This window comes from Pinus tabuliformis, chromosome X (assembly GCF_031772625.1).
Source record: "Pinus tabuliformis cultivar Carrire ecotype Pingquan chromosome X, CPIR1, whole genome shotgun sequence".
NCBI lineage: Eukaryota > Viridiplantae > Streptophyta > Pinopsida > Pinales > Pinaceae > Pinus > Pinus tabuliformis.
Genome location: NC_142308.1, coordinates 684,136,086 through 684,162,197, shown reverse-complemented (window position 1 = coordinate 684,162,197; position 26,112 = coordinate 684,136,086). Strand labels below are relative to the sequence as shown.

Sequence of the window (26,112 nt, the reverse complement as noted above, 5' to 3'; positions counted from 1 at the left end):
ACAAATCTAGTAAGCACCAGATCACGACCCTGGCCAGAGAGGGATTCTTTAAAACCTAATTTGCAGAAGTGGGGTTTTGAGAGATGGTGAACCCGCCTAGACTAAGAACCCTCACGAGCTCAAGTTGCCATTATTGCTTGTGAAAACTAGAGGTCGATACAACTGCAATATGAGATAAGGGTTTCAAATTGATTTGTCCCTAAATCCAATCTACTTGATCTGAGGGTTCATTTTGATAAATATAGTAGTAAGTGCATTTGTCCACAATGCCATCCGCCAAGATAAAACCTTCGAGGGTTTTGAGCACATAGTCGAACTGATAAATAAATCTCATTGTCAAACTTGTTGAAGATGAGGGAATTTGTAGCACTGCTCTATCATAATACTACTAGGATCATATGAGTTTCTTGAAAGTGGTTGTGTTTGCAAGGACAATGATGCAATCTTTACATCCCTAAGTGTGCTCCAATTCAATGAGAGGTTGAATGTGGGTGGCAACTTGAACACACTACGAAACATCTTTCTCCGATGCTCCATCATTCCATGGAGAAATAGCATTCCTTCCTCCTTTGGCATTACCATCGTTGTTCCCATTGTTGTCCATGTTGATCCCCGAACGAAACCCTCCAAAAACCCTTAACTTTATTCATTATGAAAAATCATGGTTACCAATATGAAACATTATTATATAAATTTATCTTAATGTGATATACATATTATGATTTTTTCCAAGAAAAAAATATTTGTAATTTTATTAATAAACAAACTTACAATATAACAAATTGAATTGAATTGATGTACTAATTTTATTACTTTTTACTTCGGATCTACAAAGCATAGAGAGGAATCAAATATCTCTAGATGCAAATCATTCCTCAAGTTTTGCACTCAAAATGAAGTTTGCATCTTAAGAGATTTGATACCTCTCGACGCTTAGTAGATCTAGAGTTAAGATGGATATATGCACTAGACAAATGCTTGTGTTTGAACATGTTCAAGAATGAAACAATTTAAGCTGTGATTTGTTCTTGAGAGCCAATGTGGCCTTACTAGTTAACATTATCCACAACTTTTTTCTCTCTTTTTTTTCAAATGTTGATGTAAACTCAATTCCACCCTTAGCATATCAACACCCTCAAACTTATTATACCCTCTCCTTTTTGCGCCAATAAGTGCTCTCCAGCCCAGTGTGGAAGAGATGTTATATTGTTCAGTCTCGCTATGTTAACATTTTGACTCAATCAAATTGCATGAAATTAAATTAAATTAATAATTATAATTATTAATTATTAAAATTCAAACAAAAAAATATTGTTAGGGGTTTTTGGGCTCCAAGTTTTGACAACCTATGATTTTTCCAATGGTATTCTTATGTAATGTAGCCTATTTAAAAATGTGAAATATATATATATATATATATATATATATAAAATCAAACTAATTTTGGATCTATCAACCTTCTAGAGGGATCAAATCTCTCAAGGTGCAAACATTTCCTCAAGGTTTGCACTAAAAAAATAGGTTTGCACCTAGAGAGATTTGATCCCTCTCAACACTTGATGAAAGCCAGAATTAAGATGGATCTAGACTAGTTCTATAAACGCAAATTGATGCAAGGATCATAATATATTTAGTTTATATATTTTCATTAGTAGGTTTAAGATTCATTGCAACAATTAGAGAAAAAATAATTGAATGTTTTATATCTATATATGCAAAGCTAACGTTGGGATAATAATTAGAGAGATCCATAGTGAAGTCTTACTAGCATAACTGGTTAAGGATGAACCTCGTCAGCAAGGCGACCCAAGATCAAACCTCACGGGGGGTGGTTGTGCTCTGTGCTAGGGGGAGGAGACATGCTAAAACATCCAGTCAACGAACGGCTGGTGTGGCCCAGGTCAGTTCCAATCCCTTCGTGACTTTGAAAGCCACAAGTCAAGCCTAACGGATCACAAACAATTTGATAAACAAACAAAAAACAAAAGAGATCCATAAAACCTATGTTTTAAATCCATATACACAAGCCAACATTGGAATAATAACAAGAGAGATCCATAAAGCTTAAACAACTAGTAAGATATAACTAATGTGAAAACTAAACTTGCTTATCTTTAATAAATACAAATAAACTCAAAAAATTAAAATCTATTAAGTATACCTTATACTTATTAACTTTATTCAAATTTATTGAAAATCATGATAAAGTAGTAAAAACTAAGTTAGTTACAACATAGATGTTTAAAATTATTTTTAGTATTTTAAAGTTTTATCATAGATAGCATTATTGTTATTGTGTTAAGAGGAGCTTTATTGTCCAGTATAGGAATGATGTTGTAAAATATTATGTAATGTAATATGATGTTATGTTAATTCGGTCAAATTATTTAAAATAATATTAAAATTATAAAATAATAATTATTGTGATATATTTCATTTAGTCATTTGAGGGGTTTATTAATAGTGGTTTATAAACTCATGGTATTGCATAGCCCGTGGTATTTGTTATGATGAAGCCTATTACAAACTTAAGAAAATTCATTATGGAATGCAAGAGTACCGACAACTTAATCTTTCTGAGAGATTGGTATATCCAAATTTTTGTATCAGTTTGCTTATTATGTATTTAGTTAGATTGTAACATTTTAATAGATAGAATTTTGTAAAAAAAAAATGTTTTTAATAATTTGGGATATAATATTTGTATAGATTTCCAATAAATACAAAAGATAAGAAATAACTTTGCTATATTTATTACACTCACAAAAAATTCCATGCTATTTCACAATGGAAATAGACTAGTGATAAATAAAGAAATAAAAAACATGACAAAAACACATAAAACCAACACATCAACAACGTAAATAAGCGAAAAATTCCATGTTGTTTCACAATGGAAATAGACATGTTAGTGTAACAACAACAACAACAACACCAACACCAACACATAAAAGCATAAAGTCTAGTTTCACTAGCACAACTGTTGAAAATGGACTTCCTTAGCAAGGCGACCCAGGATCAAACCTCATGAAGGTTGTTGTGCCTGTGTTAGGGGGAGGAGACATGCTAAAATCGAATCAGTTTATGGTAGGGGGAGGAGACATGCTAAAATCAAATCCGCTTATGGTTGGTGTGGCCTAGGCCGGGTGCGATCCCCAGGTGACTTTGACGGCTTAGATACCTCTAAGTGGCAGTTTCTCAAGCCACAGGTCAAACCTATAAGAACAAAGACAACTTGACAAACAAACAAACAAAAACATATAAAAACAACACAAGGAGATCATAAATTAACTAAAATCCCTGTAAATCTAATAATATTTTTTGCCCAAAAATATTTTACATTTAAGTATGGAGGTTTACGCAGTGCATTATATTAAATATCATTTTTTGGGATTCAATTGCGTTAAGTAAGTCATTCACGTATGACCTTTTCCATGAGAGGTAGTCGTAACTGACTAATTTCTCATGATTTTTGAATAGTTCAATTAGCACTCATTACATCGGGTGATGCTCACAAGGGTGAAGAAGTGGTGAAAAAATTATATCTAATATAATGCATTGCGTAAACCCCCATACTTAAATTCAAAAAGAGTGAAGGGATCTCTACTTGAATGGTTCATGAGGCACAATACTTGCTAAGGTTTTGAAAATGAGGTAGCAAGCTAAGTGGGTTTGGTTGTGGGGAAAACGCCACAGTTAAGCACGCTTGAGCCAAAGGCGATATGGGATGGGTGACCTCCCGGGAAGTTCTGGTTACCGGGTGCAAGCCCCGGAAGTGATGATTGACGCTATGTGATTCATTTCACTAGTTTCAATCCCACTTCTTCACCCTTGTGAGCATCACCCGATGCAATGAGTGCTAATTGAACTCTTCAAAAATCATGAGAAATTAGTTAGTTACGACTACCTCTCATGGAAAAGGTCATACGTGAATGGCTTACTTAATGTAGTTGAATCCCAAAAAATGATATCTAATATAATGCACTGTGTAAACCCCCATACTTAAATTCAAAAAGAGTGAAGGGATCTCTACTTGAATGGTTCATGAGGCACAATACTTGCTAAGGTTTTGCAAATGGGGTAGCAAGCTAAGTGGACTTGGTTGTGGGGAAAACTTCACAGTTAAGCGTGCGTGAGCCAGAGGCAATTTGGGATGGGTGACCTCCCGGGAAATCCTACTTACTGGGTGCAAGCCCCGGAAGTACCCCCATACTTAAATTCAAAAAGAGTGAAGGGATCTCTACTTGAATGGTTCATGAGGCACAATACTTGCTAAGGTTTTGCAAATGGGGTAGCAAGCTAAGTGGACTTGGTTGTGGGGAAAACTTCACAGTTAAGCGCGCGTGCGCCAGAGGCGATCTGGGATGGGTGACCTCCCGGGAAATCCTAGTTAAAAATGATATCAAATATTTTACAATAAAAGGAAACAACGAATAAATCTTAAATTCCAAGAATTAATTATTTCCCAAAATTACAAAAGGTCATACATGAATGACTTACTTAACGCAATTGAATCCCAAAAAATGATATCAAATATTTTACAATAAAAAGAAACAACGAATAAATCTTAAATTCCAAGAATTAATTATTTCCCAAAATTACAAAAGGTCATACATGAATGACTTACTTAACGCAATTGAATCCCAAAAAATGATATCAAATATTTTACAATAAAATCACCATGCACTTAAATAAGAAATTATATAAAAATATAATAAACAAAACCAATAATGACGGAAACAATCGAATAAATCTTAAATTCAAGAATTAATCATTTACCAAAATTACAAAATTCACATGCTTGAGAAAAAAATCAAATATGCAGAAGTATTCAACTATAGAAGTTTCAGATAAAATTGGCTGTTAATACTGTGTATAAAATTGCTGGAGATGAAACTGCCTGTTAATATTTGTACATGACCGTGAACACCATTGCAGGATTTCTGAAGAAAACTGAGGTTGCACGCCTCAGTTCAGTTGATGGTTTCATGAACTGCAAGAGAATATGGATATGTTTCATCTCTTAGCTTTCCTAGGTAAAAGTTCAAACATTGTATTCATCATTGTTTTGCCCTTCTCCATCATGTTCCCCATTCTATTCATTAACTGAACTTTGTAGCCAGAATCTTACAGGACAAAATCCAACTTCGGAAAGCTACATTTACATCATACTAACACACACAAAGCACAAATATTCTCCACACAAATAGCTTTAAAATAACAGACAAATAACAGTGATGCTCTTTTAACATTAGTCTTTGGGAAGCTATACACATAATTTTTCCTAAGGAGTTTCAGATGAAATCATGTTACAGATGGAATTCCAGAAGCCACGTCAGTTCATTTTGATGAGAAGGCCTGCACAGAGAATAGAACAGAGAAAAATTACGGTTAGCTTTCACAGGCAAGCTGCAATGCTCAAAGGACATTCTACAACTAGAATTTCAGAGGTGAGTGTTCATTAATACCGCAAATATAGTGGCATGTCCAGGGTCTGCAAGGTGAGCCAATAAGTTGTCAATGGGACCAGTGCCAGTGTACTCTGCTTGGAACCAAGCTCCCATGACAGCCAACATGGCCAATCGTCCATTCTTGATTTCCTTGGTCCTCAGCTCCTTGATTTTCTCAGGAGAGCCAGAGCCCCAGCCAAGAGGGTCAAACCACAACCCACCAGGGTACCCAACATCAGTTCCAGTCAGCTTGTTGTTGGGGAAGATTGGATCGGTGTTGACTGAGCCGGGCTTAAGTATATCTGCCCATCTGCGGCCCTCGGCCCATCCAAGGAATATCATCTCCACCACGAAGAGAGTTGTTTTATCTGTGAAATACTCCAGCTCTCCTGCAGTGTACCAGGAAGGGGTGTTGAGGATCCCCAACTTAGTCAACAGCTCTGGAATGAAGATTCCAGCTGCCCCCAGCATTGCCCATCTGCAATGAACTAGCTCAGCCTGTACCATCCACTTGAGGGTCTCAGGGTCTGACCCTGCATGGCCAAAAACATATATACCCTTATGTTATACAAATAACCTTAAGGTTAACCTTGAACAAACAAGCATTTAATTCAGCCCCATTCCCTTTGAGATTTTGCAATGGGATGGAAGAAACTGTTTGAAACCTTACCTAGTCCGAGTGGATCGAACCCGAAGTCTCCTGGAAGACTGCATTGATAGAAGTTACGCCCAAATACAAATACAAATACCCCAGTTAATTGTACTATATCTGCAAATGCATAAAAATCCAACTTATTGTCCTAATGAGTTAAAGGCATTCAATGGAAATTGACAAACCTGCCATCAAGCCAGGGTGGGGGAGTATTGCCAGGAAACCACAGAGGCCTCTCTGTTTGTACTGCTTCAGAGACAATCACAGCTGCTCTCCTGGGCATGGCAGCTTTGGACTGTCTCAGACTCACAGCCCTGCCTACCAAGAAGGAAGCCTTGGCTGCTCCCACATTGTTGGCAAGTATAGTCTTCTGGAAGCTGTGAGAAATTAGTAATGGAGCACCACTTTTTTAGATCTCAATGCATCAAGTTCAATAAATTCAACAGTGGTTATATCATGCGAATCCTAATGCTGCAATGCTCTGTTCTGTCATGGGCTGCAATTCAATGTAAATTGGGGGAGATATCTATCAAAGTAACCCTCTACTTTGGAGGAAATTCAATTATGACAAGTTGATCCATCCATATTGAAGGACATGCAACATAGATAGTTGGAAAGAGGATACCAATTACAGGTACCCATTTTTCCAACCGTACTTTCATATTGATTTTGGTAATAATTTAAGATTAGTCAATGCTGTGATAGAACAAAAATTGAAAAAGAAAAGAAGGATCTGAATCACCTGGACGAAGGAGCAACAACCACAGCTGCTGTAACACTGGAAGATGCACAGACAACAGCGGCACCAGATGCCATGATCGACTGCAGACCCTCTTTCTTCCAAAGAAGTTCACTCTATGTATGTGTAGCAGCGTACCTCACAACTTCATGCATGACAAGATAATGAAGATGTCCAGAGAAAAATACTGTTGGTAGCAGCCTTATCTCGAGGATAACAGGAGAGTTTTGATTGGTCCATAATGTACAAGAATCAAGTATGGTTCTCCCAGCACCACTCAATGCAAGCAATCCCTCTAGGCCTTCCTGGTCCACACAATAAACCGAATTCAAATATCTCCCATTTGTACAATGTTTCACCCCAACCCCACCATGCAGTTAGTTGAACCCGAGTCGATAAGCAAGATCATTTCTGCTCCCTCCACGTGGCAATAATGGAAGTTAAAATTTAACATTTCCCAAATCAATAGTATAAACATTTTAGAGAGTTTGAAATTTTAATTTTAAGTAGTTAGGTTTTCTTTGCTTTTCAATTTAATTAAAAAAATGTTATGATTAGTTCTATTGTCACTAACATCAAGAGTGTTATAGAGTTTTTGTTATTTATTGTTTCTTTACTATGTTTTTACAGTTATATGATTTTTTAAATGTATATAATAATAATGATATTAATTTAAAATAGAATTATAATTTAGTTAATTTTATTAAATTTTGATAATGTGAGATGTATTAGGAGTGTTTTCATGCCTACTATGGATTGATGTCTATCTAGATCTATCAACCATTTAATTTATATGTTTGTGCTAGTTAATATAAAAGACACTCCATGGGATGGTTTTTTATTCCATAAAATTTGAACAAATGACATGAAAACAAAACCCTACACAAATTAGCTTGTTTACACCTCATGGGTTAAGAGGCTTTCTAAAATTGCTACAAGATTTAGTGAAACTCACTTAAGGTTTGATACAAAGATGCCATGTCTGGGATAAATTATTCGAGAATAAAGGATGAGATCATTATACAAAATATTGATAATATTTAAAACGTCATATGTAAATTCAAGGATAAATTTTGGTTCAATAAAAATTAGAGGATGACATGAAAATAAGGTATTATAAAGGCATTAACCTTAATCGATAAAATCAAAAATATATTTATGTTATAGTTAGTACAAAAAAAATTGTCATTTTTGTAATACTAAGAAGGTGGAGGATGGCCCCTAAGGGAGCAACTCAATTGACGATTGTCATGATATGAAGTCTTTGTGAAGTTTGAGGTTGAAGGTTGAACCCTCTCCCCCAATTCACCATGTGGGCCATGCATGGGGGTGTGTATGAGTTTATCATTACACCTCATGGGTTAAGAGGCTTTCTAAAATTGCTACAAGATTTAGTGAAACTCACTTAAGGTTTGATACAAAGATGCCATGTCTTGGATAAATTATTCGAGAATAAAGGATGAGATCATTATACAAAATATTGATAATATTTAAAACGTCATATGTAAATTCAAGGAGAAATTTTGGTTCAATAAAAATTAGAGGATGACATGAAAATAAGGTATTATAAAGGCATTAACCTTAATCGATAAAATCATAAATATTTTTGTAATACTAAGAAGGTGGAGGATGGCCCCTAAGGGAGCAACTCAATTGACGATTGTCATGATATGAAGTCTTTGTGAAGTTTGACATTGAAGGTTGAACCCTCTCCCCCAATTCACCATGTGGGCCATGCGTGGGGGTGTGTACGAGTTTATCTAGAGATTATAATGGCAACAATCGGAACCAACCCCACGTCACACAAGTAACAACCCAGCCTAGTTATCAATTCCTCTAAATACGAAAAAAAAAAAAGTGAAGGAAAAAAAGCATTTTCACATAGAATGCCTTAGATATGCCCACATTAAATCTCAATTTAAAAATATATCTTCATAACTAATACATCCAATTTATAGAAATTTAGAAAGGCTTCTCTTGAATCTTTTCAAGCATAAAAATAAAATTATAAAACAAATCAATTATTTCCTTACCATTTTTATTAAGAGTCAGTGCACAATAATCCACATTAATAAATTTAATGGTAACACCATCCACGAATGCATAGAAACATCTATTAGATTTCCCTATAATATTTAGTTAAAAAATAAAATAATATAATATAATTCAATTTTAACTTTAGATATTTAAATCATTCTTACACCGTGTAACTCTACTTTTTTTGTATACGTGATTCCCTCTCCATGGTTGATAAGTTTTAAACTTGAAGAGAACTCACACAAATTTATTGAATAGGTATTGATGATAAATCAACATTATTTGAGAAATATATATAACTTAATTTACTTGATATATTAATGTTTTATATATTTATATTAGATAGAGCAATATGTACCAGCCTTAGCACATAGCTCAAAAGGAAAACGATTTGTCTTGAGAAGTAAGTGGGTTATAGGTCTTGTGATTATATATTAAAGATGTACATGGAGAATACCATTCTTATTCAACAATTATTTTTTTTAAGAATACTTTTAAAACAAAAGAGCTATGAATTTATAGACTTAACAGTTAAGGATATTTATGTTTATTTATTTTCCAAATCAAGTGATTAATATTTTTAATTAATGAGTCTACAACATCATTTAATATATAAATTTTATCTAACATCACTTTCTTGTCTTCGACCATATTTCTAACAAAATGATATCATGTATCAATGTCCTTAGTTTTAACATGAAAAGTGGAATTATTTACTAAGAAAATTTCACTTTGATAATTATAAACAATTCTTACAAATGTGAGTATAAATCCAATACCTAAACATAATTTCTACAACCATACATATTTATTATTTTCATGAGTGGTTAACATGTAATTAACTTCTATAATTGAAGGTGCAACTACAAATTGTCACTTGTTTATCTCATTGATTACTCAACCAAATAGGTTAAACACTTAACCCCTTTGAGATATTCTATGATAGAACTCTAGCATTTATTATCCAGTTCATTTCCCTACCAAATAGATTAAACACATAACCACTTGTAAAAAAATTATAATTAAACAAATCTAGCCTAACTTGCATTCACAAAACTTTGTACATCTATCATTCTATTTGGTTTAGGTATTTCTTGGTAGTATATTGCATAATTTGAAGTACAACATAGATATTTGAAGATGTTCTTTACAACTTTTGAATGTTCCTTCCCTAGTTTGACATATAGTTGCTCAAAATTCTCACTTCATGGAAAATATATAGTCTGGTACAAACTATATCATACATGAAACTTCTAACAACACTTGAATAGGAAGTAAGAGACATGTCTTTTGTCAAGAAATTATTTGCATAAATTGTAACACTTATTATCAATCTTGAGTTTGTAAACTTCTAAAATGCAAACATTATATGTGAAAAATTAGATTGTTTGTAATAAGATCTATCTAGAATACTTAATATTTATCCTACTTTATGAAATCAATTGCATAAAATGAAACACATCATACTTATCAATCAAAAGCAATTTCAAGACAGAAAGGACTAATCTTAACAACCTATATTACTCAAGCATATAATGGAAAATTTTCAAGTTGTGAGGTGAAGTATGTCTTTCGATGGCGAAGATGGAAGACCCACACAATGGTGTTTCATTCACCAATGTAATAATTTGGTTGGATAATAAATTGTAACATGTAGCACACTTTCTGAAAGTAAAAACAAGGCACACAACTCACTTAAAAACACTTGATTGATCAAGTATTCACTAGTGCCTCACAAGTAGAAAATCAAGTAGTAGTATCGTTGGTCTACTCCCTTAGGTGGTTTAATGCTTTGCAACAACACTCTAATGACTCCTCAGTCTTTAGTCTCATCATCAAAGTCAATTCTAAGTGTTAAAAGGAAATGAAATCTTCATAAATAAAAACAAGCTTGATTCAAGTTTAAATTGATTGATTATGCATGCACTAGGGTCTTTTCTAGTAAATACACTTCCTGAATCATTTACCTAATCTTTCAAACTAGACTTGTCCCTCAAACTAGACTTATCCCCCAATTGAAGATGTTGCATGTCCACTTGCAACATTGCATCTAATTTTTCTAACTATGTTATGGGGTCTTCCTTCTCTGAAAAGTATTTGAGTGGCATCTGAGTTTCTCATAGTTGATTCTTGTGTGGCAACCACAAGTTTTTTAAGTGTTATTTCTTGTGTGGCAACACCTAACTCTTGGACTTTGAATTTTTATTGAGCATCTTGTGGTCGGTTCTTGTGTGACAACTAGAAGTTTGTAAGTGTTGGTTCTTGTGTGATAACGCTTACCTTTTATTCTACTCTTTACGGCCAAAAAAAAATCTCATGCTTATCCAATAAATTTGAAAGCTAAGCTCATGTGCATTCATTATATCTCATGAATGTATATTTCAACCAAATTTCCAAATGACAACTCAACCCTGCAAAAGAGCCAATGTATCACAAATGCCACTCTAGGTGTCAATGATTCTTGGTGAGCACATTAATTTAATTGTAATTCCCCTACTAAAAAAAACGTCAATGGATTTCAACTTTTGGAAATTTAGTTTCTACATTTTTTTCAAAAACAAAGTCTCACCCACCTAAGAGTTCTTAGAAAGATATATGTTGAAACTTGTAGATGTTTCCTTTTTATAAAGAAAGACATGCCAGTTGAAGCTTATCACCTTCCCAACAAAACTAAGTCTCCAAATTTGTCATCTTTTTCTTAATTGACTTGCAAAAAAATTGTTAAGTTGGCAATTTTTACCTTTTTACTTGTTTTTTACTTTTACGAGCTTTTGCACGAAAATGCATGCTCGGGGCTCATTTAAAGGTCAAATTGAGTGCTTCAAAAGGGAGGTTTTTTTCTTCATTTACCACCTTAATGAACTTTGACAATTTCCATTTGACAAAGAAAGAATATTGCTATATAAAAGACTAGACTTTTGGCTTACTTTTACATGGTGACAAAAGTTTGAAATATTCCTTGAAAACATGCCCTCACAACCTTCCATATGCATTTTCTAAAAGAAAATGTAGACACAGTTACTTGAATGGATATATTAGGAACAAAATCTATGTCTTTGTTTTTCTTGATTTGGCCTCAATTGCAATTAATTGGCATGCAAAAAGAGCCCTTGGCACATATTTTCTTTTAACTGCAACTGTGATATGCCAAAAAAATCATTCATGGCACCATTTTTCATAGGGGAACCTCTTAAGGAGTCAAATAGGAATAGCGATAATATGAGACATGTCTTAGAATATGCTCCTCCAACCAAAGGATTTTTTTTGTCCTCTGAAAATTTGACAAATAAGGAAGGGCATATGAGAAAAACAAAAAGAGACATGGAAAAATTTCCAAACACACTTGTTCTAGTGTTGAATAAATTAATGATTAAAAAGTAGAAAATAAGTCTACCTTCACTTACCTAAGAGGTCCATGAAATAACATCTTGAGAGGCAAAAGAGTTGAGCTGGTTCACAATGGTGATCTGAAATGAACTGAATAAGAAAGAGAAATGTAGAACCTCAATCTTGCGGTACTTTGTAACTTGAGATCTAGAAAATTTGGAACTTGTAACATAATGGTTGGTAGATTGAGATAATGTGGAATATGAAATTTTGATGGAGTATCAAATGTAGAAATTTTTGACATAAGGAGCGATGGAAATTAGATAGAATTTTTATTCTCTCTTTCTTTCCTTTTTACAAATATTGTCTACTAGAAAACTAGTTTTCAAAGATGATTTGTTTGATTGTGCCTAAAAGGGTTTTCTCAATCAGAAATTATTATGCCCAAGGAATTCATGCCAAAAATATATTTTTCAAGCACTCCAAGGCCTGATGGCACCTAATACAACTTTTCACCATCAAATTTTTTTGGGGGAAAAGATAGGACAGTTAGGTAACTCAATATGGTAGGTGAGCTACGTTATGTTATTGTATGGATTATGGGGAACAATAGTATGGAAAACTCATGAAAGAAATATAGGTTGAAGTCATAATTTGGTAGTAGTAGTATCATGAAATATTTAAGATTTGACTCAATAAACAAATAGGAGTTCGGACTTCAACATACATAGATTATTAAGCTTGAAAGAAGGAAATATAAATAGGCACACCCTCGTGAATAAGTAGGATGAATAAGGGACCTTGCGAGAATACCTCATAGCAATGGTATGGTGGATGTTACAATGGAGCTTTATTTCTCCTTGATACTAGTCATCACTTGATAATTCTTCATTTGCATTGATTTATGTTTATCTTAGAAATTTTTGGGGTTGTTGATGTTGTTGGTTAACAGTTAGATCACTTTGTAGCAAGCTCCATGGAACTGGTATTTCGAACATAGCTTGTTTGACATCTCATGATATCAAACGTTTTTAGCTTGGACTTTTGGATATCACACCCTCATTCACAAGTCTTTAAAATGTTATCTTTTAAAATCATTCATTCATATTTTCACCTTCTAGATCCTTCCATGACATACAAAAACTTAGCACTTGTCTGCAATAAAATGTGAGATGATGAAGGAAGAGAGGTGTATGGTACCTATTTATCCAAGACTTACAACAAAAATGAAAAGTAGTGCATATGAAACAAAACCAAGGAAAAACAAAGACAAATGCATTTTTTACCTATTGATGAATGATGGCCATGCTAGAACAATGTAAACTTTGAAACGGGAACTATAAACTCAAAATGGGAACTCTGGCCAAAAAACCCCGAAAAAACATCAAAACAGTGCTAAAAATGAAAAGTGTGTATACTAGAATGATGGCTTTTTTTTTAGGGTCAATTTTGAACATGTTTTAAAAATGGCAGTGAAAACGAAATTTTCGTGCAAAATACAGCTTGAAAACGAAAAAGTGATGATACTGGAACGTTTTAGGGTCAATCTTCAACATTTTTAAAAAATTCTAGTAAAACCGAATTTTTATGTGCCAAAAAAAGTTGTTTATGAGGAAAAAACACACTAATGTTTTTGGTAGAATAACATTTTTCTTTCCTAAGTATAAATTCAACATGTTCTCAACCATAACATGCTAGATGCAAAATAAATTGAAATTTTTTTCAAACATAAAATTAAAAAACCATGACATTATGAACAAATTACATCACTAAATGAATTCAAAAGTCATTATTTGTATATTGAATGAAACATACATTATATCTCTAAGTTAATGTTGCATTGTAGATATTCTAAACAATAAAAATTATCATAATTAAGACATATAATCCAACAACATAAAAATGACTCATAACTTCTCATTTAACACCATATGGAAATCAAAAATTTATTTCAAGATACGATGCATACATCATTGATATAAATTGTCTTAAACAATTATTCAAAATCACTCATATTTTCTTGCACACCATCAGAATTCACATCTTCAGATGAGTGACTGGATGCTAACGAAGATGTTCCATATTCTTCTCATCAACTAGTGCCCCATTTGAGTCCACATACATGCCCACCATTTCAGGCTTCAAAATTCTTCTAGATCTATGACTAGTTTCAGCAGACTCCTATCTCAACATTGTTCCTTCTGGTAACAACCTTTTCAGAATCTCTATCGTCTTGAAGCGAAGAGTTCCTCTCCTTGTTAAATTGAAGTCATAAACAAGTATGTCAACATCCTCCAATTTTAATATGTCTGTGTGGCGACGATTTATATTTGTACCCTTTCTTTCTCTCTTTCCGCCATTTTGTCAACTACCATCTCTGGCTTATACACACCATTGAATGGGTGTGTATTTATGGCATATCAATGTACTTTAACACCTGTAACATCCTCATTTTCTGTAAAGACCTTTATAACTTTAGCAACCCAGAATGGATAGCCGTTGGGATCTCCATCTGCTAGCACTGCAATCATGCAACCCTCCTTAATATCCTGTATTGAACCCTGTAAAGGTCTTCCATGGCTTCACGTTGTGCATGAGATCTTCTGGAACCAATATACATCTCTCTTTCCTCTGCCTGTGAAGAATTAATAATACCTTGAGATTGTTGTTGTTCAACAAAGTTTATTTCCTCATGTTCATTCGACACATTTTGTGGCCAAATAAATGGATTTTTCAAAGGTATATCTTCATTTGTTGTTGTTGAAATGATATCACTTTGATTATTGAAAAATGACTCCCACCAAACTGAATCAGCAATGTCAAAGTACTCATATGTATATCTAATACATTTTTTAATTTCTTCTAGGCAATCAGAATAATTTATATCTTTATTTTGTCTGCGTGCATTATGAACTTCACCAATTGATTGTAATAACAATATTTTTTATGCAAATATTGGATGATCTAGAATGAACTTCAAAAATTACAAACTTGATGATGGTGCCCATTCTACAGTAGTTGAATACTTCTTGCCCCATATTTGTGTTTTCCCATCAATTTTTTTTATATGAAATTGATGTTGGAAGCTAATGTCATTAAGTTGTTCAACGCATTTCCCCTCACCATATGATCCCAGAATAAACCTTCGCATGTCAACAGTTTCTTCCAACACATCAAAAGTAGGCTCTGGCATGTATGATTTCTTAATACATTCAATTAATGATGGCAAGCTCCCAACTTCCTTCCTCCTCAATGTGACTGAAAAACGATTGAACATCTGATCAATATGGTCATGAGTGTGCCCAACAAGAAGGAAACCAACCTTTACCTTCTGAAAAATTCTCAATTCAACAAGCATGTTTAGATATCCAAAAACAACCTGATTTTTGTTTTCACATCAAGTGTTATCCAATTGTAGATACAAAACTTCAGGAAGATTACCAGACCAATGAGAAAGCACATCATGAATTATGGTTATGGTCAGATTTGCATCATTATGAATATTTGGAGCTGTTAAGTACACCCTTGGCAACATTTTCCCATTGAAGACCATACAACCGACTAAGTGATATTGAATAAAATTTTCCTCCTGTAAATTTTTGGGTGTGCGAACAAAATGTGGTAAAAGTGTTTTCTTCTGGTCCATACCATCAATTATCAAACCCAAATATTTATTCGGATTATCATAACACTTCTTTCGATGCTTGTACAACTATTTCCTTTCATTTTTTTGTTGTTCGCGATGCTCCTGAAGTTCTTTGAAAATTGAATCTACACAACATAAAAGAAAGCCATTAAGAAATATGTTTTCATAGTTGATGACTATACAATTTTAAAAGTTAAATTTATGAATGCTTACCTCTTTATGACCCTTCACATTTGTCCCTTTTTTATTTAAGAGAAGCACATGTACTGCAAATCCCCATCCTTGTCTTCTTAGGAATACGGACATTGTTGAATTCTTTCTTCCATACCTTCACAAAATATTGATATGTAATAAACCGTCCATGTCCCTCAGCACCTTCTGCATATTCTTTATATAATTTGTATATTTCTCGTCTTGAAAAATTATCTGGAATATGTATTGTCTCTCTATTTGGCATACACTCTCCATGCTTTGAAAAGAAATCTTTCATCCATGACATTGTAGTATTTGATAATGGCCCAAACTGTCTTTTATGATGTACTTCTGAATAAAATGTGGGATCATTTTCCAAATTTCCTTGAATTCTTGAGAGACAAAAATTCCCAATCGAATGAAACATTTTGAAATCTTTTCTACAGATAAATAAAGTCCTAATATGATAATCATAACCTGACAATGTATATTGCATGCACCCAACTAAATATGAATTTTGCATGCTTTTATTCATTGACAAATATCTCTTCTTGCTCTCTAATGCAAATTTGAAATCCATATGTTTCAAGCAATCTTTTTGGCAACATTCACTTGAAATGAGAGCATTGATAGAACTTCTTCTCATCAGATATTCTGCTCTACCCCTTGTATAACTAGAACATCTTGCATTGATACGAAAAGGTCTGCTCCTACTCCTTAATACAATATTCTTGGCAACATCTCCATCATTGGATCATCATTTGTATAAGGATTTTCATCATCATTAAGAGGAATGTTATCCAAACTATGATCAGTTGTACTTTTCAAATACTGACTTGGAGGATATTCTTCATCTTCCCCTTCTTCAGTGCTACTATCATAGTCCTTAGAATTCAGACTGAATGGAAAATTTGACTCGATGTTTATTGGATATTCTTCCTCATGTGCATTGTCAGTGTTGCTCTCATAGTCCATAGAATTAGGAATACGTCGAAAATGTGACTGTTTACTTATTGAAAATGCTACATCCTGTCCTTTGTCACTGCTATCTTTATACTCATTAGAATTAGGACTAAGTGCATCATCCTGTCCTTCACCATTGCTACTCTCATAGTCCTTAGAATTAGGACTAAGAGGACACTGTGACACTCCATTCTTTTGAAATTCATCATCACTCTCTTCATCATTGTTGCTCTCATAGTCCTTAGAATTAGGACTAAGTGGACACCGTGACACTCCATTCTTTTGAAATTCATCATCCCGCTCTGCATCACTGCTGCTCTCATAATCCGTAGAATTAGGACTAAGTGGACACCAAGACACTCCATACTTTTGAAATTCATCATCATGCTTTTCATCACTGCTACTCTCATAGTCCTTAAAATTAGGACTAAGTGGACACTTTGACACTCCATTCTTTTGAAATTCGTTATCACGCTCTTCATCATTGTTGCTTGCATAGTCCTTAGAATTAGGACTAAGTGGACACCATGACACTCCATTCTTTTGAAATTCGTCATCATGCTCTTCAACACTGCTGCTCTCATAGTCCTTAGAATTAGGACTAAGTAGACACCATGACACTCCATTCTTTTGAAATTCATCATCATGCTCTTCAACATTGTTTCTCTCATAGTCCTTATAATTAAGACTAAGTGGACATTGTGACACTCCATTCTTTTGAACTTCACCATCATGCTCTTCATCACTGTTGCTCTCATAGTCCTTAGAATTAGGACTAAGTGGACACCGTGACACTCCATTCTTTTGAAATTTGTCATCAAGTTCATTATCACTGTTGCGTTCATAGTCCTTAGAATTAAGACTAAGTAGAATTTATGACTCTTTATTTATTTGAAATTCTCCATCCCCTCTTTCATCAGTGCTGCTCTCATAGCCCTTAGGATCAGGACTAAGTGGAAGAATTGACTTTCTATTCATAGTGGAAGAATTCCTGCTATATTCATCAATATGAATAGAGTTTTTACGCGATGAAGATGTTGATGTTGTATAAATCAAAACTTCACTATCAGGACAATCCATCCCTTTCAAATAGAAGATGTTGAATGATACAAATGGAGAGTCTCCTAAAGATATTATATAGCTTAGAGAATGAAATTTTCCCTCCAAAAAGTTTCGCGAAAATATTTCCCTCCAAAAAGTTTGTTAGATTTATTTCCCTTCATTATTTTATTCTACAATTTATTGAAAAATGTAAACTAAATTTTTTTATGAAATAAATCATTAAAGTTAAAATTGTAAACTACAACTTCTACCTAAATTATTTTAATAGTTAAAGTATATAATATTTACTAAACAATTGAATGTTTTTTTAATTTTTATAATACATTCTAAAACAAATTAATCCCACATTCACCTCACTGTAAAATAATTCCATAATATTCGCTTTATCATATTTTCCTTCGTCGCCATAAAAAAATTAACATGTTAAATTTTTTTAAAACAAATTAATCCCACATTAACCGTACGGTAAAACATCTCCAAAATTTCACCTATATAATAAAGTCCATTATTACTATTACTCACATCACATCAAGGTTTTTTGAGTTTCATTGAAAGACTTGGAGCGAATTTGTGGAGCAGCTACATTGCTATCAACAACATATTCAACGAAGAATTCTCGCAATTGAAAGGTTAGTTAAATTTTTTTCCTTGAAAATTTTAATATTAAATAAGTTTAATGAAGTAGATTATTTTTTTTAAATTAATACTTTTTGTGAGCCAAATTAAACAATACGTCCGCCATGAGCATGGTGGGCCCAGTAAAGCTCACGACGGCAGCCCCACCCCGCACCACCTCGGCAGCCCGCCCACCGGCGGGGTGGCAGGCGATTCCCAGAATCGCCCGCCACCCCACGGGCAGGCGGGCCGCCAGGGGGCTTCTACCATTTCTCTCCACATTGATCTCCTTCTCCGTCTTCAATCTACCCCTCAAGGGGGAGGCTGAGGGGTAGATTGAAGACGGAGAAGGAGATCAATGTGGGGAGAAATGGTAGAAGTTGTTGCTGCAGCCCCCCTCATGCCACCCCGCCCGGCGGGCCGCCGAGGTGGCGTAGGGGGAAGGTTGTGGCAGCCCCCCGCGCCACCCTGGCGGCCACCCCGCGGGCAGGCAGGCCGCTGGGGTGGTGCGGGGGGAGGTTGTGGCAACAACTTCTACCATTTCTCGCCACATTGATCTCCTTCTCCGTCTTCAATCTACCCCTCAGCCTCCCCCCTGAGGGGTAGATTGAAGACGGAGAAGGAGATCAATGTGGGGAGAAATGGTAGAAGTTGTTGCCACAGCCTCCCTCCGCGCCACCTCGGCGGCTCACCCACCCGCGGGGTGGCAGGCGATTTTCTTAGTATTAATATTTTTTTAATTTCAATGATCTGATTATACAAATTAAAAATTTATGATATATTTTCATTGTTAATTTAAGTTAATATGTTTTCATTATTTACTGATTTATGTGTTTCTTTTTTGCAGGAAAATGGCATCAAAGAAGATTTTTGTGAATCTTTTTGGACCAAAGACTCTTAAAGGTGGATCTTCAAAAAACATTAGTGAACAAACTCCACCTGAGCTCATGGCTACAAATCTTTCAAGTGCCTCAAATGATAAGAAGATGATTTCATACTGGAAGAATTCAAAAGAAGTGAAATTTCCATCAAGAATCTGGTATGTGAAAGAAAGAGAGCCAAAATGTGAATATATATCTATATATTGATATACCGAATGATAATGGAATTTATGAGGTGATGGGAAGAGTCATAGATATGTGTTCAGTACTGGACACTGAAGTTGTTTACATACTTACAAAACCTCCCAAGTCACATGAAAGGATTAAATACCAGCTATCATATTCATTGTATGACACGAGAGAGGTATCTACAAAGTTGTGTAAACAAATCGTAAATGAGATGAAACAAAATATCGTAAGTATTGTTATTTATATTTTTATTTTGCGTTCTTGTAATTGTCTCACTATATTTTTTTAACTTTGTTTTTATTGACATATGATATTTTGTTTGGCAGAATTTTGTTGAAAGTTGTTCAATTAGGTTGGGAAGCATTAATTTCATAGAGCATGATATTATGAAAGTTGTCAGCAGTTTCTACTCAGTGTCAGAAGAAGATATGGAAAACAAGAAAAATGTAGTAATTGATGATGCTACAAAACTACATCCAAGGGATCAAAAAAAAGGCCTCTAGTGGATAAATCTAGCAAAGGTAGACAAGTTACTTTTGAAGACGATGAAGGTGAAACTGACAATGAAGCATATTTTGTCGTTACTGAAGATGAAATTGGAACTGATAAAATCCGTAAAAGACCAAAAATAACAATGCCCAAGAATAAATCTGTTACAGTTAATGATGAGAATGGTATGAAGAAGAAAAGTAAAGTTGAAGATTTTGAAGTAGTCATTACCAGCAGTCAATAACCTAGTAAAACTTCAAAAGAAACCAGAGAAATCATTACACCAGACGCTGATTTAGAGGGTGGCATTATCAAAACAAAACAAAATGTCATTCGACAGAATTTGACAAAGAGAAACTTGATTGATGGTGGTCGTACATTTCAGCTTAATGTCAGACAAACCTATAAGGCAAGTGAAGGACAATGTCAATATCAAGTCAGAAAGCCACATCATCTGCATGTTCAAAACTTGAAGACATTGATGAGGTACAATCCATATGCTCATGTGGTTAGTTATGTGCTTCTTGTTGATCCAGTTTAAGTTCCCAACAAAGAAGCATTTTATAAGTCAAAATGTTTTGAATACAATTATTATGTGCTTTGGGGGAACCATTCTGTAGAAGCTCCAAGACAATTGATGGAGGAATATCCTAATAACCCATGTTCTGAAACAATGAAATGTATCATTTATGTTGGTTTATCAGATACAGAAGCAAAGTTAATGGCATGGGATCAAAATTCAAATAATGAATATAAGATGTCTATGACTTTCATCCAAAGGATTAGATTTATTCATAGTGAATTTCAAGAAAAATGTGATGGGGATAGGATAAATGTTACTGTAGATTTCCGAAAGGAATGTTGTATGGAAATAGGTTATCAAATTGAAGAGAAAATCAATTCAAAGGTGGAAAAGGCGGCAAAATTAGTGATTTATTCAGAGGTTTTGATAACATTTTCCAGTTGGAATTTAAAACTGAAGATGTATGGGAGTTGATTAATGAGATTTTTAGCATGTGGGAAAACATTGGCATTAAAAACCAGAAGGTCAAAAAGTCTAAGCCATTGATATGTAGCAGCAGTAAATCAGGTCTTGAAATGAAGCAGCTTCTAGAAGATATGACTATCACACCTTGGAGAGCAATGCAAGGAGTGAAAGATGAAAAAATTGTCAAAACAATATCATCTCGTGTGAGGTCAGGGGAATTATCATTGGAGGAAATGTCTGAGGAATTTCAAAAGTAAGTTTGTTGAATTATTTTTATTTATTTCTAGATTATAATTTTATTTTAAATAAAACATATTGTTCTTGGTAGTATTTGTTATACGTATCATTATATTAACTTTTTGTTACTTTATCTATGCAGTCACAAAGTTTACATGAAAATTCAAGAACAAATGGTTAAATTGTTGAATGAAGATAGTTGGGATGATGTTGTATGCAACTATCCAAATTCAAGTTCTACATCAACATTAAAAGTTTTTTATCTTGCATTTAAAAAGGTATATTGATTTATACATTCATTTTTATTCATCTGTGTACTAATTTTAATTTATAACTTACACATATATTTGTTTATTTTATAAAAGATGAAGAATGATGATAATGGAGAACCAAATAGTTTCAGAACCTTTATTGAAAAAATAAAGATCGAATACTGAGGAAGCAACATGTTAAGAATGTTGAACTTGATCCAACTCTTACTCATTTCATTTGGAATGGGCTAGACACTATTCAATATCAAGTAATACAAAGCGACTGTGAAGACATTGCTAAACTCATACCTAAAAGGGATTATGCTCTAGTTATTGCAGATATTCCCCATGGTTTCAATATTCCAAACATTGACTATGATAGTGACCCTTATACTTATCAAGCTCTTAGTAAAGTGGTTGCGGGATTTTTAGAAGTCATGTCATCACCATTATGGAGATTTGTGACATTTTATTTAGACACACAATTGGCAATGGTATTGTCAAGCTTCAAGGGGAAAACAAATTCAAGGATGCAGCTTACATGGTAAGACGTGTTGGACACCTAATCCTAATGGGTTAGTGTGGAAGTCGAATGGACAAAAGCAGTCCAAGAGACCTTGGGATCTGAAACCCAAGAGTCACATAATGTACTATAAATGTAAATCATTTGTCAATAAAAATTGTATTGCATGTTTTATCTTTCACATTGTTTTACTGTCCATGTGTGTTTAACATGGTATCAGAGCTGGTACGTTCATAACTTTCTCAATATTGTGTAAGCCACTTGTTTTTGTGGCCTGTGTAAACCAACGCTTCTATCTCTTAATGAAGCTTGTGAGTTTGTGAACATTTGTTAGGATAAATTCATATTACTCATTAAGATTGAAGTCTGTAGTGTGGCGTGAGTGCTGGTTCATTGGTTCAACTATGCGGTTCATATCTGTGTTGATTAATTTGCATGAAACGTTACCTTCAATTATGCGTACAGAAATCTTGGGAAATCAATGTGCCCAAATCTGAGGCACACGTTACACTGCCAGCCACTCCATATTCAAGACGTTGCATACGCAGACCTCATAATAACACTGTCTGCCATCTCTGCTCTCTGTCTGCCTGAAGGTCTGTCCATGAACGTTTGTTGCCTCTGCCATATGCGTTTTAAAACCTGCTGCCTTAGACCAACTTGGAAATCTGTGTAGATCCGTTGATGGTATATACGTTACCTCGGTCCCTCGGCCTTCCTCCTCGTGTGTAACAGCTTTACTGCCATAATATGCTCTTCTGCCACGTTCCCTGCTAGACAGCTTTTCATGTATGGAGATCAATCATATCTTGCTGCAGAGATCTTATCTGCTTCAGTGAACGTGCCATTACCTGGTTCGCTCTCTTTGTTTGGGAAATTTACTGAACTGTTGTATAGCGTAGAAGGTGGAGCTGCGCCTTTGTGCATGGTAACGTCGTTCCCATCGCCCTATCAAAGTAAATACGAAGCAAACCTCTGTCTCTGGCCCTATAGCTGAACCTCTGAAGCAAATCCATGCCATGCCTGCCTTCATCATTCTCTTCTCCTCGCGCCTCGTTCAAAGTCCAACAAAATTATTAACAGCATTTTATTCGACTCTCAATGTACCCATTTCACCGCCTCCCTCCTTTGAAAGCACCCCAGTAGCGAGCTTCCTTCTCAACGAATGTGGTTTCTCTCTCGACGAGGCCAACAACATTTGCAGGAGAAAACCATATTTACTTGCTCAAAAATCGTACGATAATTCACGACAAACCCTACATTTCCTGAGATACAAGGGTTTTGATGAAATTAATGTTCGTAAACTCTTTTTCAGGTGCCCCATTTTGTTAAGGTCGAGTTTCGGGGGCATTGTCAAGCCCAAGGTTGAATTCCTGGAGAGGATCGGCCTCACTGGTCGGAAATTGCTCCCATTCCTCAAAAGAAGACCACATTTTTTAACTTCTAATGTTAGTCGTACGCTCGAACCGAAGGTCTCTTTTCTGCAGTCCGTGCTTGATCCCGATCTAGTAGCCGTGGTTTCGACCCCAGAATCTGATAAAATTGCCGGGACGAACCAAGATTTTCGTAAAATTGCCGAAAAAGTCATTTCCAGCCACAGCCGAACCACGTCTGTCATATTCAACAACCCTTGGATTGTATTGTAGTCACAACCACTCTGGTGGATAGTGGATGTGAGACCACTGCAACAGCAATTGAATCGACATTACCATTGCATTGTCTTCCAATCTAAGAGTGATTAAAACGTCAGAGAAGAAAGGAAAAGAGCTTTTGGACGGTCCAGTTTCAAGAGTAATATAGAAAGCGGTGCTTTTTGAGCCACTACCAGACGAAGGCACGAATAGGGATGCATTGACCAGGTTTGTCAGGGCACTCTCAGATGAAAGAAAATTGCGTCGCTAATCCATGAACAGTGAATGTCTGCAGTTTCATCTTTTGGAGTAGTGTGGACATTTGGATCATTAGCATTCTCAGGAATAGTTCTAAAGGATTTTGTCTCACCAAGTTTTATATCATTTTGGTTTCTATACTTCTCCTTAGAAGCATCAAAGAGCCCTGCATCTTGCAATGATGCACAAACAGAGATTTCTTCACTCAGATGGACCCTAGTCTCATCGACATCAGATGAGAGAACAGATTTTTGTGCACTGTCTTTAGGAGGAAGGGCCGAATTTCAAAAGAGCCTGCGGAAACTTTTGTGGATGAGTTAGAAGCTTCAGAATCCAAAATACCAAGGCACCTAGTTTTTTCCAACTTAGAACTAAGCAAGCCCTTTTGCTTTGGACATTCTGGAATCTTCTCCCTAGAAGGAGGGTTCATTGTTGTGGAATTTTGAAAATGCCCTGAGTGGAGGTGTCGAGCTCGGTTTGCCTCTTTTATGTCTCTTCTCTGCATTCCTGTCAACAAATCTGGAGCCAAGGTCTTTCCCTCATTGAAAACATTTATTGGACACATCAATGTCTGTAGTCTTTCCCATGGTCCATCCAGAGTAATCGCGGGAAGAACAATGCACTTCAGTTCAAAATTCTTGATGACAGCTATTAGCTCCTGATCCTGGATAGCAGGTAAAACTTCATATTTTAAATGCAAAGCCCTGGGGAATATAAAAACCAGCACCCTGTCAATCATAACATTTCAGTATCTTAGAAGCCTTCTTGAGAAATTCTTACCTTTGAACCAGCTTGAAAGCTCGTGCGAGAATCGAACTGGTGGTAGCTAAATACTCTTCACTTATGTGAGCATCCCTAGCACTGTGTGTTGCGCTGGTCACAATTTTGTGGAAGGCTATTCTGGGTAGTTCGAACTTGTTACTCCTCATCTCATTGGGATTGTGTGGCTGTGAATATATTGAAGACACTCCATATTTATTTCTCTGTCTTGGAGCTGAATACGTTGCATATATTATCACTGTGGTGTTTTCTCTGTAATGATGGAGCTTCTTTGATCTACAGCCACTGTTCTTCCTAACATTTGCTGGTATATTCTACTTCAGATCTCTGTTATTCTTAGAATTGATATATCAGAGGTATATGTAATCCATTCCTGTAGTTGAAGTTCGAATTTCAAAGAAGGAAGAAGTCATTTAGTTGTGCATCCATACAAAGCGTATCTTGGTATACCTGAACATTTTAAGGGTGGAACATATCTATTGTATCTGTGTCGGAAGGACTTTGAGCCTCTCATTCTTGATGTTTATTATTCTTGGATTTATTATTGAAGGAAGAGGTCAAGCTACCCTTATGTATATTCGTGGAGTCTGAGCCGTGTCTCCATTGCTGGTATTCGCGGATTTTTTATTCTTTTTGCATTCCTAAGCTTCCAGAAGGAATATAGAGTTTCAAATAATCTCTGGTTGATTTTTTCTCTTTAAGCTATAGGGCTTTCTTGTGCAACTTGAAGATATTTAGCAGCTTACATTTTTTTTGTGGGATTTGGAGGATTTTTAAGGTGTAGAAAAATGGCTAAGCTTGAAAGAATATTAGAGTTATTGAGAACTCTAATCATGTCCACTGCTAACAGCACAGTCAAAATTAACAAAGCCTCTCTTTTAGACATTCAACATGTCTGCAATATGCACAAGAAAAGATAGAGTTTTTGCAGCTTGAATCACAACTGTAGCAGGAAGAATTACAACAATGGAGTCATCATTCTGAACCTGTTTCTGTTCAGAACAATGAAACAGACTCCCATAAACAGCAAGTCAATAATGTTACAGTTCATTCAGATAAAGCAGCAGTTGTACATGCAGATGCAGAAACTCTGTCTGCACTTCCCAAGCCCATCATCAGACCTTGGGAACAGCTTTTCCACAACAAGCACAGAACTGGTCTTGGATATGACAAGGACTTGTCCTTTCATATTCCAGACTACA

The 26,112-nt window shown here is 35.1% G+C and overlaps 2 protein-coding genes across 2 annotated transcripts; one reads left to right on the top strand and one right to left on the bottom strand.

The window, feature by feature from the left end:
- Positions 1-5,218: 5,218 nt before the first annotated feature.
- On the bottom strand, positions 5,219-7,040 carry LOC149141831 (chlorophyll a-b binding protein 7, chloroplastic-like). Its single transcript, XM_089446974.1, has 5 exons — positions 6,845-7,040; positions 6,288-6,479; positions 6,121-6,158; positions 5,469-5,983; positions 5,219-5,358 (listed from the first exon to the last, which is right to left on the bottom strand). Exons 1-5 carry the CDS (start codon positions 6,916-6,918, stop codon positions 5,341-5,343), a joined length of 837 nt encoding a protein of 278 aa, XP_089303100.1. The 5' UTR covers positions 6,919-7,040; the 3' UTR covers positions 5,219-5,340.
- A 16,184-nt stretch (positions 7,041-23,224) lies between these two features.
- LOC149141830 (transcription termination factor MTEF1, chloroplastic-like) lies at positions 23,225-23,887 on the top strand. Its single transcript, XM_089451343.1, has one exon. The coding sequence runs from the start codon at positions 23,261-23,263 to the stop codon at positions 23,885-23,887; it is 627 nt and encodes a 208-aa protein (XP_089307469.1). The 5' UTR covers positions 23,225-23,260.
- The last annotated feature ends 2,225 nt before the right edge of the window (positions 23,888-26,112 follow it).